General features: G+C 49.1%; 1 protein-coding gene across 4 annotated transcripts in view; it reads left to right on the forward strand.

Moving 5' to 3' along the window:
- Positions 1 to 2,191: 2,191 nt before the first annotated feature.
- EXOC6B (exocyst complex component 6B) overlaps positions 2,192 to 18,637 on the forward strand; it is a 332,586-nt gene continuing 316,140 nt past the window's right edge. For all 4 annotated transcript variants that reach the window (XM_051617327.1, XM_051617328.1, XM_051617330.1 and 1 more), the window contains exon 1: positions 2,192 to 2,383. In XM_051617327.1, coding sequence (XP_051473287.1) covers positions 2,271 to 2,383 — 113 coding nt within the window. In that variant the 5' untranslated portion in view covers positions 2,192 to 2,270. The remainder of the gene's footprint in view (positions 2,384 to 18,637) is intronic.

Genomic DNA, 18,637 nt, shown 5'->3' on the forward strand with positions numbered 1-18,637 from the left:
ATTGTCCCCACCAGCTGCAGTGCTGGAAGCACCATCTTTTTGCCTCCCATGTCCCTGCTCACTGGCACAGCAGCTGGCAGAGACAGGCACAAAATGCACAGCCTTTCCCCCTGGTACAGCTCCTGACCCAGCCCCGGGGGGAAGGCAGCACCTGGCTGCTGGGCTCAGAAATCACCCTGCTATTTTTTATCTGCTTTCCTTCCCCCGTTGACACGTCTCTTTGCTTCCCGGTCCTCGGAAAGCTTCTCCCAGATCTCCATGGTGACTGCCATCAGAAAGACAGCTTCCCTCGCCGGTGTTAGCACGTCCCAAGTGACATCCATCTGGTCTCGCACAGCAAGCGTAGAGACGATGTGCAAGAGCTGGTGAACTTCACGTGAACTGACACAGTTTTTGCCAGGCTCTCCTGGCCCCTCCTGCGTCTCTCCAGTCATCGTGTTGTGGGAAGTTCTTTTATCTCCTTCTCCTTTAACTAAGTGATGACACAGGGATGTTCAGACCAGCGGCGTTCAGCCTTAGCAAGCAGTACCGAGGGAAGCCAGCGGCACAATCATCCCATTGGGTTATTGGTGTCTCAGAAGACAAAGCGACAAAAGCAAAGGCAGAAAGCTTCCGTGGGATGCGTAGCCTGGTCTTGCTCCTGCTCTTCATCCCCACCGTGCCTCTGGCAGAGCGTGGGACCTCAGTGCAAGGTCAGCTCCACCGCAGCTGATAACCCGTGCCTGGCAGCGGGATCCTTCCTGCCTCCATTTCACAGCACGGAATAGCAAGGATAATAACCAGCTCCTTCCAAAGGCACAGAGCCCCGGCGAGCTGCAGCGTTAAACCTCAGGAGACCTTGACATCCAAGGGTGTTTCTGGGGGCTGGTGGTGTTTTTTTTTGGAGGAAGCTCGGCCGTGTCCTTGGGTGAAGACATCTCTTGGGTTGTGCCCCTTGGAGAGGGAAGCGCTGCAGCTCAGCCGCTGCTGGTGGGAGATTTTAGGATCAAGCTGAAAGGTGGTTTGGTGTCAGTGAGGAGCTTTCTTTGGGAGCACAGTCAATGCCACCTTTTCAGGGCAGGGGTGACATCATTTGTGGGTCTGAGGGACAAGATGGGGGCAGGAGGAGCAGAGGTTCATCCCTCATGGGGCAGGACAACGCCTCTGCTCAGGGCAGTGACACAGGTTCTCTCCTGTTGGGGCCTCCACCATGAGGCTGTGTCCCCTCAGGGGGAAGGATATGGAGTCACTGCCCTGGGGCTGTGTCCCCTCAGGGGGAAGGACACAGGATCCCTGCCATGGGGCTGTGCCCCTCATGGTGGTGTCATGGCCGTGGAGCATGGCTGCCCCAGGGGGGAAGTTTCTGCCGTGGGGCTGTGTCCCCTCAGGGGGGAGAACAAGAGACTCTGCCGTGGGGCTGTGTCCCCTCAGGGGGGAGAACAAGAGACTCTGCCGTGGGGCTGTGTCCCTTCAGGGGGGAGAACAAGAGACTCTGCCGTGGGGCTGTGTCTCCTCATGAGAAGGACCAGGAGACTCTTCCAGGGGGCTGTGTCCCCTCAGGGGGAGGACGCGGGGTCCCTGCCGTGGGGCTGTGTCCCCTCATGAGAAGGACCAGGAGACTCTGCCAGGGGGCTGTGTCCCCTCAGGGGGGAGAACAAGGAGACTCTTCCATGGGGCTGTGTCCCCTCAGGGGGAGGATGCAGGGTCCCTGCTGTGGGGCTGTGTCCCCTCAGGAGGACAGCAAGGAGACTCTTCCAGGGGGCTGTGTCCCCTCATGAGAAGGACCAGGAGACTCTTCCAGGGGGCCGTGTCCCTTCAGGGGGGAGGACAAGGAGACTCTTCCATGGAGCTGTGTCCCCTCCGGGGGTAGAACAAGAGACTCTGCTGTGGGGCTGTGTCCCCTCAGGGGGAGGACGCAGGGTCCCTGCTGTGGGGCTGTGTCCCCTCAGGGGGGAGAACAAGGAGACTCTTCCAGGGGGCTGTGTCCCCTCATGAGAAGGACCAGGAGACTCTTCCAGGGGGCCGTGTCCCCTCAGCGGAGGCCCCGCAGCCACGGGCTCCCCCCGCTCCCCTCCCGCCCCCGCAGCCGCCGCCAGGGCCGCCCCCGCGGCCGCCCCGCCCCGGGCCGGCGCAGGCCGGGCCGCCCTTCCCGCACTACATCTCCCGGCGTGCCGGGCGAGGCCGGGCCCGGCGGAGCGGGCGGGTCCCGGCGCTGCCGCCGCCGCCGCCGCTGCCCGGGGCGGGGAGTTAACCAGGGCTGGGCTAGGGCAGGTGGGGTCGGTCGGATCCCCATGGAGCGGGGGAAGATGGCGGAGCTGGAGAGCCTGGAGACGGCGGCGGAGCACGAGCGGATCCTGCGGGAGATCGAGAGCACCGACACGGCCTGCATCGGCCCCACGCTCAGGTGCGGCCGGGGCGGGGAGCCGGGGCGGCTTCATCCTTCTCACCTTCCCTCCCTCCCCCCCCCCCCATCCCGGAAACTTGGAAGAGATTAGAACGTTTGAATCGTGATGATGATGATGATGATGATGATGGGTTTATTTTAACGGTCGTCTCTCGAGCAGCGCCCGCAGCCCCCCCCCCCTCCTCGCTTTCTTCCCCCCCCTGCCCGGGGGGTTGTGTTGGTTGGAAGCGCCGGGACGGGCCCGGTGCCCGCTCCCCCCCCGGCTCCCTGCCCCGGGCCGGGCTCTTGGGCTGGGCTCGGGTGTCCCCTCCCTGCCCCCAGCTCGGGGCCTGCCCCCCGCAGCCCCCCGGCAGCTCCGGGGTACCCGCTGCCGCCTCCCCCGGGCACGGGGAGCCGGGGGTGGGGAGGGCAGTGCCCTGCCCTGCCCTTCGCCTGTCAAAGTTGTCCTCGCAAAACGTCCCCTGCCCCTTTTTGGTGGTTTCTGCTAATCCCGCACACATACACAAAAAGAAAGAAACAACAAAAAAAAAAAAACAAACCCACCCAGCAAACCCACGGCTAAGCGTGAAGCCCTGGATACGGGTGCAGTTACCATCCTGACGATGATGATTTGAGTTAATGCCTCTTGTTTGCTGAATGCATCCTTTGTTCTCCCATTAAGCATCTTTTCCCAGCGGTTCTCGCTATCCCTCAGCTGGGAGAACCCGTTGCCGAGCTCTGCTCCTGCCCCCGGGAGGGCAGGGGGATGTTGTTGTGTGCCCAGGAGTGTGTGGCCCCTTCCCTTTTTCCTTCTGAGAGTCTGGGACTGGCCTTGCAGACTTTTAGCTCTTCCTTTGTGATGCTGGTTAGGATCTTTGCAGCAGTGGCTTCAGTGGTGGTGTTGTTCTGAAGGATGCGATAGTTGGTGGTTCAGCCGAAGCCTGTGTCTCTTGAGAAATCACCTGGTTTTTAAAATGATAGATTTTTGCAGAAACTGCGCGTCTAAGACCTGTTCTTGCTACCCAGACTGCATGCTTTTGTCATCACTGGTAGGAGCCACGTAAAGGATTTGGCAAACTGAGATACCTCGTCCTCTCTTCTCTCTCTTTAGAGAGCAGCTCCCCAAAGAACTTTGTATCCAAACCAAAAAGCATTACTCCCAGTGCTGAGCACAACTGTCTGCTATCCTCTGCAATGTTGGTGGGACAAATAGGTAGAGGATATTTACAGCTCATTGTAACCAATTTGATCAGGCCAAGAAGTGGGGAAGAGATAGGAGGTGTGCTTCTAGAAATATTTGGCTTCAAGAGATAAGTAGTTGCATGACTGGAAACTTAACTTGAGTGCTGAGCTTTGTAGCATTTGGTGGGGAGGGCAACGTGGTGCCCTTTTGCAGCATAGTTGGTTTCAGCTGCTCTGCATCAGCCCAGGAGCAGCTGACCTGGAAACCACAGGTGGGAACAGTTGGGTATAAATGGGAGCAGTTGGGTGCAAACAGGACCAGTGGCCTCCCGTCCCACTCCCTCCCCACTTCTTTCCCATATTTGAGTTTTACAGACTAATGGTTTTAACTGACTCAGGTGTGTGTCTTTAAAAATAAATGGGTTTAAGCTGTTTGGCTGGCAGTGATACTGCAGTGTGGGCACGACATCAACACGGGAAAGCTTTCCATTTGTGGAGCAGTGGGACGCTGAGTTTATCTTGCTATAGGGTTGTCTGTTTGGTTTTTTTTTAATCTTTGCAGTTTTCTTCTTCAAGTTTCTCCCCTGAAGCCTTTAAAGGTAAACTGCGTGGTCAGGGATGCTGGGAATTAGGTTTATTAGCACAACTGAAAAAACTGGTTCAAAAGTCTAGGAACTGCCAGAATGAAGAGTGTGAGTGGTTGTTTTTTTGGTGTGGTTTTTTTTTTTTTGACATTTCATAGAACTAAATGTGGTTGATCTTGTTTCTTAGTGTTAAGGTGAGGTGAGGAGCTGGGGTTAATGCCTGTCTTTGCATACCCACAGAAGAAACACTAATAAGTGTCTGGGGCAAAGAAAGGTTTGTGCTTTGCTGGCATTAACTGTTGGATTACAGCTGTACTTCATCAGGAGTGCTATTAATTAGCTCAGTATAAGCAATACCTGCTCCAAGGATTTTTAGAGTTTAAGCTAGACCAGCTCAGGGGAAACATGATGTGCTGGAGAGTCCGGAAAAGAAGATGATGGAAACTTTTAAAAAACAGTGACTCACTTCTTGTAGGCTTCACGGAAGAAATGTGTCTTCAGGAGCCAGGCTGGCTTCCCTTCTAGGACCAGCAGTCCCAAACACAGCTCAGAAATGGGCTGGACTGCCAGGCTGCTGGTTTGCAGAGCTGGGCTTTTATCAGCTTGTGACTCGGCAGAGTGAGAGATTCCAACTGCAGCTGCTCTATGAGGTACCACTCATGGCTGAGTTGTTATTATCAAAGGGTGACAGAGGGGTTAAGATGTTAAATTTAAGGTCCAACTAATTCATCTGTCTGGGTGGGTTTGTTTCCCACCCACGGGGGAGAGCCTTTTCCATTAGAAAAATTGCAAGTGTAGTAATTTTACCCTGGGGCCGGGGAAGGACAAGATGCCTTCTTGAAGTCCCTTCCAGCCTTATTTTTCTGCTCTGTTCTCTCTGTGATTCTGGGAGTCAGTAGCATGGGCCGGGACTCCATTGTGCCTGGCACTGTGCAGATGTGGGACACAGCCTCCCCCTCCTCAAGGAGAGGAACTGAATTCCAAATATGAACTAGGGGATGAGGGCATGCGAGGAAGCGTTGCAACAGCAGTGGTCTGTGTGATGAGTTGTGCTGGTCTCGTGGTGGCTCTGAAACCATCAAGGTCTCCTCTCTTGTTTTTTTAAATATCTGACAGCGAATGTCACTGCTTTTTAAAGGAGGACACTGAGTGAGTTCAGTGAGTCTTTGTGGGGAACTTCTTGGGTCTGTGATGTTCCTGGAATCAAAATAATCCACTTCAGGTTGTCTTTCCTGCTATTCAGCCTCTACTAATTATATCCATTGCTCCAAATGCCACTTCCTTCTGCTGTTCTAATTCCTCTTTTTTTTCCCTTGTGTTACACTTCTTGATTTTGCAGAGTATTTTTGGGTCTCCTCTCTGTATCTAGGTGTCTAAGAATCACTTAATTCTTCAGGATCAGATAACCTGCTAGAGGAAAGGAAACTCTTCCTTAAAGTCCCCCCTTGGCTCAGCTGTGACACCCAAGTGCTCCAGTTTTTATTATTTGAAATTGACTGATCTTCTGTGAGATTTTGCTCCCCTTCAGCTGTTTTTTTTTTTTAGTGATAGACAGCTAGTGATGGACTGTAATATTCTAGCCACAGTCACCTTAAACGAGGACGGTTGCCTTTGTGGTTTCTAATCACAGTTACTCTTTGAGATAAGGTTGGTCCCTGACTCTGCAAGCTTGTCCAGCGTTTGCTGAGTGCTTAGAATCATAGAATCATCAAGGTTGGAAGGGTCCTTCAAGATCTTCTAGTTCCAACCCCCCTGCATGGGCAGGGACACCTCCCACCAGCCCAGGTTGCTCCAAGCCCCATCCAACCTGCCCTTCAACACTGCCAGGGATGGGGCAGCCACAGCTTCCCTGGGCAACCTGGGCCAGGGTCTCACTACAGCAAAGAATTTCTTCCTGATGTCTAACCTAAATCTCCTCTCTTCCAGTTTAAAACCATTATCCTTCATCTTATCACTACACACCCTTGTCCAAAGTCCCTCCCCAGCTTTCCTGGAGCCCCTTCAGGCACTGGAATGTGCTCTAAAGTCTCCCTGGAATATTCTCTTCTCGAGGCTGAACAGCCCCAACTCTCTCAGCCTGTCTCCAGAGCAGAGGTGCTTCAGCCCTTGGATCACCTTTGTGGCCTCCTCTGGACTTGTTCCAAGAGCTCCATGTTCTCCCTGTGTTGAGGGCTCTAGGATTGGACTCAGTGCTCCAGGTGGGGTCTCATAAGTGTGGAGGATGAGAATCCCCTCCCTGGCCCTGCTGGCCTCACTTCTTTTGCTGCAGCCCAGGACACAATTGCTCTCTGGGCTCCAGCACTCGCTGGTGGCTCACGTCCAGCTTCTCATCGTCAACCACCCCCAACTCCTTGTCAGGGCTGCTCTCCAGCCATTCTCCCCCCAGCCTGGATTTGTGCCTGGGATTGCACCGACCCAGGTGCAGCACCCTGCACTTGTCCCAAAATATCTCACATTTGATATGCAGAGATGACTTTATTGCATGCCTGTTGATGTCTTATTGTGATTCACTTATCTTCTCCCTTTAACTTCCCCCTAGCTCTTTGTATAACGTGTCCTGTGTTTTGTGCTGTGCTCCTGGTTTATAAATGATTGACTCAAAACTGGTGCAGAACAAAGGCAGAAGTGGTGAGATTATCTTGTGTGACACCCTGTAAATGTGGGCTGTATAATTTCACCCACTTTTCCCTGTGCTCAGCCTGTCATCTAAAGATGAGCCTGTGTGAGTATCTGAATTGCTAATCATTTACATAAGTTCTTGGTTTCAGCCTGTGGATGTTTTGCTGTCCTTTCTTGTGCTCCTCTGCAGTGTCCGTTAGCACCTGGTGTCTTCTCACTCCTAAAATACAGGCTGTTGTTTTCAAGTCACTTCTTGGTTGTACAGACTCTACAAGTCCATAACTCTTGAAAACCCTTTTCCTGCTCTCAAGCTGCATTTGCAGCTTTTTGAAATCAGTGAAAGATTTTGAAACAGCATTTGCTAAATTAAAAAAGCCCTGACTGGCCACGTAGATGTAGTTACAGTATTCCTGCTGTCTCCTTGCACTTCAGGGGTAGATCAAGTTACATCAATACTGTAGTAGTCTTCTGCTTGTACTTTGAGAGGTTGGAGAAGCTCTGGTTTCCTGAGCTCTCCGTTCTCCAGCATTATCACAGGAGCTGCTACTTAATGCAGAATTATTTTCTTGGGAGCAGGGCTGGTTGTAGCCCTGGGTCCTGCTCCTTGTTGCTGCAGCTGTACCTTCACACTTGGTCCTCCTGCAGTGCCAGTTGCTGGGAAGGATCAAGATTTGCAAGCAATTGTTCTCCACGGCTGTCTGGTTTCATGGTTTGTTATTCTGCCAGCTTCTGGGTCATCTGCAAATTATATCATCAGTCTTTCTTTTTTTTCCTTTTTTTTTTTTTTTCCTCTTCCCCCCCCCTTTTTTTTTAGGTATCTATTTGCTTTCTGGATTGTTCTGAGTGGTTGAGATTTTATCCACTGTGTTGGGACTAGCACTTACCTGTGCCCCTTTAGGAAACTGAGAAGTGCTCTATCTTAGGTAGCAATTAATCATCCAGCCTGTGCTTTCCTATTAAAAACATAGTTCTATATAAGTTTCCTATCTGTCTGCTAATTATGTGTGTTCAGAGAGATTACAGTGTTGTTTAAGCCAAGAAGGAAGCTAAGAACACTTGGTTGGGTAGTGTTTCTACTAAGCAGCTCTTAATTGGGATTAAAGTAGGACTGTAATTAAGCTCAGTTTCCTAAATCCTTTATCAACTCTTCCATGCCTGTATCTGGGATTAGTGTTGCTCAGGCTGACCTGAAACTACCTGGCCAACCCATCTGCCATCCTGGCAATGTTCTGTGTTCATCCCCTGCAGCATCTTCCACTGTGCCCAGGTGTGTTTTAAACAGTGGAGCCAGAGGTCCTCACCTGCCTTTTTTGGTTTTGGGTTGTTTTTTTTTTTTTTTGGCTTGAGTGCTTCACAAATAATGTTCTTATTTGGGGGCAATGTATATAAGTGACCTCATCTCCCATAGGGATGTCACTTCAGGTCTTTCTTGGTACCCTCAGGCTCTGGCTGGCTGTGTGTGGGTAGTGGTAGAGACACCTGAGCTGGGTGCTTGGGTGCCAGAGGTGCTGATGCTGCAGCCCATCTTGCTGATGTTGTTCAGTGCTGCTTTGGGTCCAGGCTGAAGCAATGTGACAGAGCAAGTAGCAGCAGAGATCTGTCTGAGATCCTGGCTCCTGAGCTGGTACTGATGACCTGGAAGGGGGATGTTCTCTGGTTTGTTTTCTTCTGGAGCTTCAAGTGTAGGTGGGCTGAAACTGTTAACAGCTCTGTTCTCACGTCATTCAGGTTTCTGGTGCTGAACTTGGAAAACTGAGGCTTAACTCTTAGGCGTAAACTTATGAATGGGCTCCAGCAAGTGTTGGGACTCTTGCTTTAGCCTCTCTGAGCTCCCCGGTGTCTCCTTAGCTGGAAGCTGCAGCATTAGTACAAGCCGTGGGGTAAACCTGGTTGGAAAACGGATTTGGATGGAAAAATAAACCAGCTAAAAAATATCTTGCTTTAGTACAGCTCTGCTTGAATGTGTTTTGCTGTGTGGTAGCACAAATATTGTTTCCAGCCCAGGGAGGAGGTTGTGTGGAGGTGGGAGTGAGGGACTTCTAATGACAGGACAAGGGATGATGATTTCAAGCTAGAGAAGGGGAGATTTAGGCTGGACGTTAGGAAAAAGTTCCTCAATATGAGGGTGGTGGATCACTGGGACAGGTTACCTAGAGAGGTTGTGGGGGCCCTATCCCTGGAGACATTCACAGTCAGACTTGATGGGGCTCTGAGCAACCTGTTCTAGTGTGAGATGTCCCTGCTTATTGCAGGGGGGGTGGTGTCACTGTTTGACTCAGGTTTGACAACAGCACTCAGGTGACTTTTAGAGATCCCTTCCAAACCAATTATACTGCTTGAATTTTATGACTTGGTGATGGCAAAAGTTAAGATTGATTCTTGCTAGATTTAGAAAAGCTCAATGAGTTTGTCCAACCAGACAATAAGCTGCTGTGTCATTCCTAGCCCATAGTCACAGGCACTGACATGGGTTTGGTCAGGTGCATGTTGCTTCTGGTGGTGGGATCCGTGGATGTATTTTGATGCGTCAGAATTGGCTTAAGCAGTTTTCTCCATCTTTTGTTTGCTCCTTCCAAACACTGGTGTGGTACCAGCATTCATTTGGTTGCTGAAACACAACCCTCCCCTTTCCCACCTTATTTGAGTTATTTATTTCAGCTGAATCTGTCCTTACTTCATCCTTGGCTTGTTTTGAGGCTTCCCAGTGTCTAGACTGGCACAAGGGATTTGGAGGCAGCATACTGGATCTGGGGACCAGCTGTGCCATTAAAGCATCTGATATCCATGAACCTTGATGTGTCCTCCTTCCATGAGCTGCTTGCAATTCCCTCACCTAGTAGAAGACTTTTAATGGATTGGGAAGTGTAACTGGCTCATTGGATGAGCATGGAAATCATGACACAGTAAGGAGCAGGAGCAGCAGTTTGTGTCCTCTGGGTTGGGTGTTAGGAGTGAAGGCTGGCCAAGCTGGTCCTAATCTTTGTCCAGTGGGTGAGATGAGGATAATGGTCTGTGTTACAGCTGTGAAGTGAGGGGTGGTGACAGATGAGGGGTAATGACAGGCATCTGGCTGGCTTAGCAGCTTCCCTCTTTGTGTTCTGGAGTGGAGCCGTGAAGATGGGACAGTATCCTTCTGATGGCTCTTGGGACTACCTTTATTGGTGGTAAGGGGCTGTGATGGCTGTGGTTTGCCCTCCACCTGAGCCCACTTTGGGTGCGGAGAGGGGAAGGAGACCCTGGATCAGCTTTGGGATGAAATGGGCCTCTTACATGTGCCAAAGCTGTGTAAGAAGGGTCTCCTCGAGGTCCCGGGCGCAAGAACAATTGGTGAGCACCTGAAAATCTTACACAGTGCCTGCAAAATTCCCCTGAGGCTGAATATTGTGAGGACTTATGTGTAACTGAGCTAATACTATGCTGGGTGGTTGTCCTGCCTTTGCACTCTTTGAGCTCCACTAGTCCCATCTCTCCAAGTCCCATCCCTTGCTTTACGTACGGTAATTAGTGTCTTGCCAACTGCCAGCACAGCAACGCCGAAACAGCACAGACCGTCTAGACGCTAACTGCTGGCCACAGAGCTTGCTCAGGAAGCTGCTTGTAACAACTGTAAATTGTCTGCTAATAAAAGCCTCACAGGATCTTTTGAAGCATCTTTCATCCCATTCTCCGGCCACCAAGATGGGGAAACTGTAGTCTCCTGAAAATGAGCCTGGGCCTCTGTTCATATGTACATAATTAAGCGTCTTTAAAAAGTTGATTGCAATACTGCTTGAATTGTGTTGGCATTCCCTTCTGCTCAGCGTGGAGCTGCTCAGCTCCAAGTCTGCTATTGCAGAGAAGAAAGTACCAGCAGCTGCTCCTGTGAAATGACCTGTGATTAGCATTAAAGGTCCGTCAGGAGATGGGCTGGTCTGGCTTGATGCGTGGAGCATTGTTAACCTCTGCTTCAAGGTAAACTTTACTTAATTATCCCAGGTTTTTATGGATACTTGGTCTTTTGCAGGGCTAAGGTTTTGCAGACAACTTTGGGATGGTTGTAACTCATAACCCTTTTTATTCCAGCCTGCACCCTGATGCAGTCTGAAGGGAACAGCTTGCAAGAATGTACTGCTCAATTATTTATAGCTTGTATTTTCTTGGGTTTTTTCACAGAAGCACATTCCTTTCTGGAATTTAATGAGTCACTGTCAAAGGACAGATTATCAAATGCCTGCTCCTGTTCTTTGGGATGTGGTGGTGTCTGGGCTCTCAGTAACTCACTGAGTATTTTCCTGCTCATACCCCAAGCACCTTGTCCACGAGAGCAGTAAGTGATAGCAGTGTTGTGAGGTAGTGAGCTAAAAGGGAATGTTTCTTTGAATCTTCAGGAAAAGGCTGCTCTAGTAATCTCTCTTGGTGTCTTCTGGTGTATGACTTAGCAGTATTTCATCTCGAGCTGGCAGCTGAGCTCATCTTGAGAGCGTTCTGCTGTCCTGCCTGTAGAGGCTTGCAGAAAAGTAGTAGCTTGAGGACTTGGTTGGTTGCTTCTCCGTAGGCAGAGTCTTGTGGCATTTAAGTCTATCCAGACTGTCTTTTCTCTCATTCTGATTCTGTCTTTAGTGGTTTGAAGGATTTTTATCTTTTTATAAAAACAAATGGCAGTCCATGGCTGCAGAAGCCTATTAATACTGACTGGCTGAAGCCCTTTTCCAAAGGAGAGCAAACACAACCTTTGAGGAAAAACTGAAATGCCTGGGATTGCTTAATCTAGAGAAGGGCAAGACAGGCACACAATTCATCTTCAGATGCAGAATAGACTGTTGAGAAGATGAAGAAAAGCTCTTCTTTCATGGCTGTGCTCAGGCTGGGAGCTGGACTACATTGCATCTGCAGGGATTTAGGGTAGTTGCGAGGAAGTGCTGTCTAATAGTTGAGGAAACCATGAAAATGTTCATTCCGGTCACTTTACAAGCTTTTCTTCTTCATCTGAGGGTGGTGAGGAAGTGGGTGCTTATCAAATGAGATACAGAGCAAATACAGGCACGTTCCTAGTGTCTTGCAGTTTGCCCTTTGGAGACTTCTGGCACAGTTGGTACCAGTATTTCTCTGTTCAGGATCTTCCCATGGATCTTTCCTCCTCAGCTGCCTCGTCAACATTTTAGTTTGCTAGTGCTCTCACGTTGAAACATTTTACAGTGATGAGTTTTGCAGTTTAATTGTGCATTGTGTATTCCTTTAGGGTTCAATAATGTTTTTATTTGCTTGGACAAGGTCTGGGCTGCCACAGAGAACTACAACAAATAGTAAGTCAGCTGTGTTTTTTCTTTGCCTTTCAAGCTGAAGTTTCTTAGTAAATTAAATTTATTCTCCTGGTAAAGCTGTTGTGACTTGCTCATTAATCCTGTTGCTTTTCTTAGTGTCTTTTCTCATGCAGCTATCACCTTTTTGCAGTGATACTGGAAAGAGCAGGGCAGCACAGAGCGAGCAAGGTGCAGATTGATGAGCAGATGTGTTCCATGGCACAGGGATGTTTTCTGCTTTGCTTTTTTTTTCTTGTAGACTCTGTGGTCTGAGCCAACACTTTCTGACAGTATGGCCCCAGTACTGCTGGTGTCCCTCCTCCTCACTGGCAGTAGTTTATTTGGAGCCCCTCGCTGTTGGTGTATTAGAAGGGCTTTGTTCCCCATCCCTCCCCTGCAAGTGTCCTGCTTCCCCTGGCACTGAGCTTTAGTTGTCATTTTGTCACCTGATACTTGGTGTTGTAAGATCCTTTGCAGCTTTTTGCTTTTGGAGTTAATCCAGCTGAATAGTTCTGTGTCCTCTGCAAAATGTCATCTTGATGTTCATCCCCTTTTATAAACCACTGCTGAACACATTGAAGTGGAGAAATGTCAAGCATCTCTTTTTGCCTTTGAATTTTCACAATGCTTTTAACATCCTAATGTGTTAGGTTGACCAGACCCCCTTGTTAACAAGTCTGACTCCTTTAAAGGTTGCTAGTGAATAAGAAGTGTGAATGCCACCCAAAGCAACTGTTATCTCCTTTGCTGCATTGTACTTTTTACATGTTTGCTAACTATTTCATAAAAAAGACTTCTGCTTTGCCCAGTCATGTTCTGTGCTCTCTGTAGCTTGCAGGATTCTTCACACGCTGCAGAAGCCACTAAAGAAATGGGCATCATGTTTTCCATCTACCCCTTCTGTTGCTGTAACCACAAGAATAGTGGTGGATTATTGCCAGCCTGGTGTTCATGGGTCAGTTTTGTGTCACACACCTTTAGTGTTCCTGAGCAAACACAACTTTTCATTGTACTGAGCTGCTCTAAACATCTTCTGTGAACTTCATAGAATCCCAGACTGTTTTGGGTTGGAAGAGACCTTCAAGATCATCTGGATCCAACCCCCTGCATGGGCAGGGACACCTCCCACTCGACTAGGTTCCTCCAAGCCCCATCCCACCTGGCCTTGAACACTGCCAGGGATGGGGCAGCCACAGCTTCTCTGGGCAACCAGGGCCAGGGTCTCACCATCCTCATGGTGAAGAATTTCCTTCTAGTGTCTAATCTCCCCTCTTCCAGTTTAAAGCTATTTCAATTTGTCAGTCTGTGGCAGTGTGAGAGGTTTTGGGGTAGAGAGACTCCTTAGTCCCATCCATTAACACACAGCAAACAGTTTTGCCAGCCATTCTAGGGTAGAAAACTTTGCTGACAAAGCTCCCACTCCCTGCCTTGCTCTTGCAGGTTTCCTGCTTCTGGTGTTTGAAGAAGCAACTGATATTTCATGTATTAAGAATTAGCTTTTCTCACACTTCATTTGCATAAATTCTTTTGCACGTGCACTTAGCATCCTGGGGTTTGTTCTCTTTAATTTTCCAGAGTTGGAAGATTTTACACTTATTACGTGAAAGTTTCTTCACTTTAATCATGGTGGCTGAGGGGTGTGTTTGTGAATGTTTAAAGCCTTTTTTCATAGTTTGTATGCTGCTGCTTTAGAGCACATAAATATGTCTTTTAAGCAGTTTCATTGCCACCCACAAGCATTCAGCACTTCTAGCTGTTCGTTTTTAATTTCTTTTTCAGGGTAGGGAAGTAGTGAAGCAGCACACTGCTTTTCTTCTTTGTAGTGATACGTGACAGTAACCGTTTTCTTCCTGCCCCCTCAGAGGTGTTTGGTATGGGTGTTTCACCTCAACTGTTGCTGAGGGCCCATTGTGAGTTCTGAACACTTCCAAGGGTGGAAGCAGAAGTACTTTCTTCTGTAGGTTGTCCTGATGCTTTACTAACAACAACAAAAAAAGCCTTCATCTTGTCATGGTTCTGTCATTTGCCTGCAGAGTATCTTGTCTGAAGGGTTTGATAGGTAGTGTAGGTGTATGTATGTTAGGAGAGAGTTAGAGAAGGTTGACCTGTGTCCAGTTCTGAAGCCCTCAACATAAGAGGGACAGGGACCTGTTGGAGTGAGTCCAGATAAGGCCACAAAGATGATCCAAGGATTGGAGCAACTCTGCTATGAAGACAGGCTGAGAGATTTGGGGTGTTCAGCCTGGAGAGAAGGTGGCTTTGGGGAGACCTCATAGCAGCTTTCCAGTACCTGAAGGGGCTCCAGGAAAGCTGGGGAGGGGCTTATGACAAGGGCAGGGATGTCTCTCACTTCCTACTGAAGTTTGGCTTGTTCTGCTTGTGCAGATCAACTGCTTCGTATGTGTGACATTCGTGGCGTTTCCAGTAAGTGTGTGTCCAAGCTTATGGGGAGAGTTTGTTCCCCTCGCACTGGGTTTGAGGAGCCACCAGAATGGCTCCTCTCAGGAGTCTGCTGCCAGCAGAGTGGTTCCTTCAGCCCAGCTTTGGCTGCCGTCCTCTGTCAGCCCTTGGGAGGGTGAGAAGCTGCGAGCTGGGTTAATTGTGCTGCTGGGTGGTGTCTGGTCCAAGGTGCTCCCACCTCCAGTGTCACAGGGCATGTGCCACGGCTTCTCGAAAATGTAAAAATAGGAGCCCAGGCTTCTTGTTGTCCTGTGGCTGTGCCTTTGGCAGTGTTCTTTATTAACATCTCTAGACACAGTTTTAGGTCATCGTGAAGAATTGTTCCTTGTTAATACTCAGCCTGTTTTCCAGGTGCTGTCTGTTGTACAGAAGTGAGGATGCACAGGGCACCTGCCTGCTGGAACTTCCTTTCTCTCTGCTTCCAAATCTGTTTTGGTTTGGAAAAATCACTGTGGGGATAATTTAGGGCTCCTGCTGGGTTGGCCTCAGGGCTGGCAATTTGCTCAGGCAAGATACACACACAGATTTGTGCCCTTTCAGTCACTTAGATACAGAGGGGCTGAGCGGCATCAGCTGGGCCAGAACAGCAGGTGAGCAAATCCTCTGCTTCTGCTGCTTCTCAGCCTTGGCTATGAAGAGAGCTGAGGATGAGGCTAGTCATAATCCTGCCTTTTGGGGTGGACTGGTGCTTTGGGGACTTAAAACCACAGGCAGCAGTGATGGAAAGGTCCAAATCTACAAGGGTGACTGTTTTCTTCCCAAAAACGCTGTGGCATGTTAGGCTTTTGTTCAGCAACCTGTTTGCTGATCTGTTTGTAATAATTTGCTTCTGGCCTGAACACCCAGTGGGTTGGAGATGGGTCCAGTGCTGTCACCAGTGGAGCAGGAGCACATGAAGCACCCTGTACACAGGGGGAGGATTTTAAGAGTGTTCTGGAGAGTGCCCTGACCTGTCTGCCTCATGTCAGAGCAGGGCTGTCATGCAGCTGATGTCACTTTGCCCTCTCTGGGTGTGGTGACATGTCCTACACAATAGATAGCAGTGCTGTGAGCACACATGTCCTTGCATGCCCTGGCTGGGAGAGGAGGAAGCCTGAGGATCTGCCCTTGGGTGTATTAATAGACAAGGATTTAGCTCCGCAGTTCTGTGGGGAACTGTGGCTTGGGTGCCTTTGACTCAGCAGCAGCTGCTGTCTCAGTGAAATAAAGTGTTTCTTGTGTTCTTTAAAATCTAGAATGGACATCTGGGGGCCCAAAGCCTCATCAAGCTTGCTGATGCTCATTTTGGAGATGCTTCACTCTTCTGCTGAGGGTGCAGCTCTGCCAGGACCCTCAATAACCTCATCCCTCCTCTGCACCCCTCTGCCTTGGCCAGCCTGCTGGTGATTCATGTGCATCCCAGAGGATTTTGTTCATCTCCGCGTTGAAAAAATTCCATGCCTCCTTTCTGTGACAAATAAAGCTCCAGAGGTCTCTCCCAGGCTGCTAGCTGCTGTCCCCTGTGCAGTACCTTCTGGGGATGTCAGGGCCAAGGATACTGACACAGCAGAGCAGGGCATGTGGCTGTGGTGGATGCTTAGCTAAGCACTTCGAGTTTCAGGCTGGCAAGAGCAAGCAAACAAAATCTCCTTAAAATCTGTCAATGATGTTAAGAGATCTGCCAGGTCTTCCATAAAAGGTTCACTGAGAAGCCAAGTGGTTGTGTTTTTTTTTTTTTCTCCTTTTTTTTTCCTATCTCCATCTAAGAGGAACAGAAAGGGAACAGATGAGTGTAAGGAGCATTTTTCCACCTCTCTGCTGAGTAATGAGAGCTCAAAAATAAGAGAAGTTGTTGGAAATGTGGAGGCAGCTCTTGGCAGCATCTTAGGTGATGAACATATCTGTGACTTTGCTTCCAGGCTGATGTCTGGAAGCCCAAGGGGATGTGAACTTCCTTTCTTGTATATATAGTCCCCTGGAAGGTGGTACCTGTTAACAGAATGTTTTCCAAATATCACTGTTCATAGCTGACCTTTGCTTTCCTGCTGGGTGGGTGATTCTTAGAAGCTGGAGAGGGTAAAGACAATTGAACTATCTTGTGAATCTGTTTCCTACTTGCTTTGTGCAATTTGGAGAGAATTGGACACGAAAATATTATAGCCTGACTTTGTTAGAGATAGTGTGCCCTTCTTGAAAGGCTGTTAAATATCGTAGCATCCCAGACTGGTTTGGGTTGAAAGGGACCTTCAAGATCACCTAGTTCCAACCCCCCTGCATGGGCAGGGACACCTCACACTAGACCAGGTTCCTCCAAGCCCCATCCCACCTGGCCTTGGAACACTTCCAGGGATGGGGCAGCCACATCTTACCTGCTTGAACACATTTAATATAGTTCTCAGCTTCCTTTTTTTTTTTTTTGGACAGTTAAGATCATCTGGTGCTTCCTTTATAAGCTGGTTCGGTGAAACTGACCTGGGTGGCATGTGTGGCTGTGGAGAAGACAAGCAGAGCTTGTGCCCCACAGTGGGAAACTGCTGGAGGACACAGAGCTGGTGATGTTATGATTGTGTGTGAGTGGGAAGGGCTGGGGCAAAGTCCAGGAATGGAGAGCTGGTGGGGGTTATGGGATGTTGGGTGAACAGGCTGAACAAGTGGTCTTGGGGTGGGAAAGGAGGAAACTGGTGGCTTTTAAATTCAGAGTGAATTTACATGTGGTCTTGGCTTAGAAATCAACCTCCTGTGATCTTCCTACAAGAATGAGGTGTTGCCTTTGGTAGAAATAGAAACTCAATGCTCAGCTGCTTTGGTGAGGATGTGTGATCCTGGATTAACCCTTCAAGGTTACAGACTTCATTGCTGATCACTTCTTAAATGGAGGCTAGAGGGTGAAGTAAAATGTAGTTGTAGGTCTCCTTCATGTTATAGTCACCTTCCCACACTGCAGGAAAGACACAGGACTGAGAACAAAACATGTTCTACCAGAGCCAAAGACTCTGACTGGGGAATGAGAGACCTGCTGTGCTGGGCACTGTCATGAAGATGGTCTCTGTCCTGGTGGACTGTTGTTCTTCAGTGTCTTGTATTTGATCTGGTTACCGTTACAGATTTTTAAGCTTAACAGCACCCTTTAGAAGCTGTGGAAGACCATTTAATGTCTAGGTGAGGTCCATGAATTGTCCATGTCCTGTCACGAAGAACTGAGATCAGACTTGTGATGGAATTTGGCCAAGCAACTTCAGCTGAAGCATTTTTCCTGGAGGAAGTCTGGGAATTTCAGATGATCTGTTTGGGAAATTATTTTCTTTATTTCTTCTGGAACTGAATTGAGGTGCCAGGAGCATTTCAGCTGCTGACCACAATGGCAGTGCTTGCTGTGGCTGCAGGGTTGTGTGGGTGATACTGGCTGGTCTGGAGGATGCCCACAAAGGCTGCTGGAGGTTCATGAAGGTGCCCGTGTGTGTCAGTGCTCCTCTGGGTACTGTCCATGCTGCACTTGGCGTCTATTGCCTGTGAAAAAATACTTGGTAGGTGATTTATGATACCATGGGCTGCTGTCATGTTTTTATTCTAAAAAGTTCATACATCTCTTGTGCAATTTAATAATTTAAAGTCAGAACTCAAATTCAAGTTAAAACACTGTTGTTTCTGGCTTGCATCTTGTAGCCCAAAACAAACCAGAGGGTGTTTTGCCCATGGGACTTGAACAGGCTGTTCAAGGTAGCCACAGCCATGAGCTGGGTGGGCTCTGAGGGCTGCAGGGAGCATGGCTAGCTCACCTTGGAAGGGGGCAGACTGTGAGGATTTTCTCTGCATGGGTGCTCTCGCTGAAACTGAATCTTCTAGTTTTTTGGTGGAGTCCTTCAGAAGTGTTTGATGTTAACTGGATCTCCTTGGCACTGAAGTGCCAGAGAAATCCCAGTCTAAGCTTCTCCTTAGATCCTGCCCTCCCATATGCGACTACATCAATCTTCTCTTTGGCCTTTTAGTATCTAAAGGGGGCTTGTAAGATGGAGAGAGACTTTTTACCAGGGCCTGTAGTGACAGCACAAGGGGCAATGGTTTGTAACTGAAACCAGGAGGATTTAGCTTGGATTTAAGGAAAAAATGTTTTATGATGAGGGTGGTGAGAGCCTGGCCCAGGTTGCCCAGAGAAGCTGTGGCTGCCCCATCCC

Source organism: Apus apus, chromosome 4, assembly GCF_020740795.1.
Source record: "Apus apus isolate bApuApu2 chromosome 4, bApuApu2.pri.cur, whole genome shotgun sequence".
Taxonomy (NCBI): Eukaryota; Metazoa; Chordata; class Aves; order Apodiformes; family Apodidae; genus Apus; species Apus apus.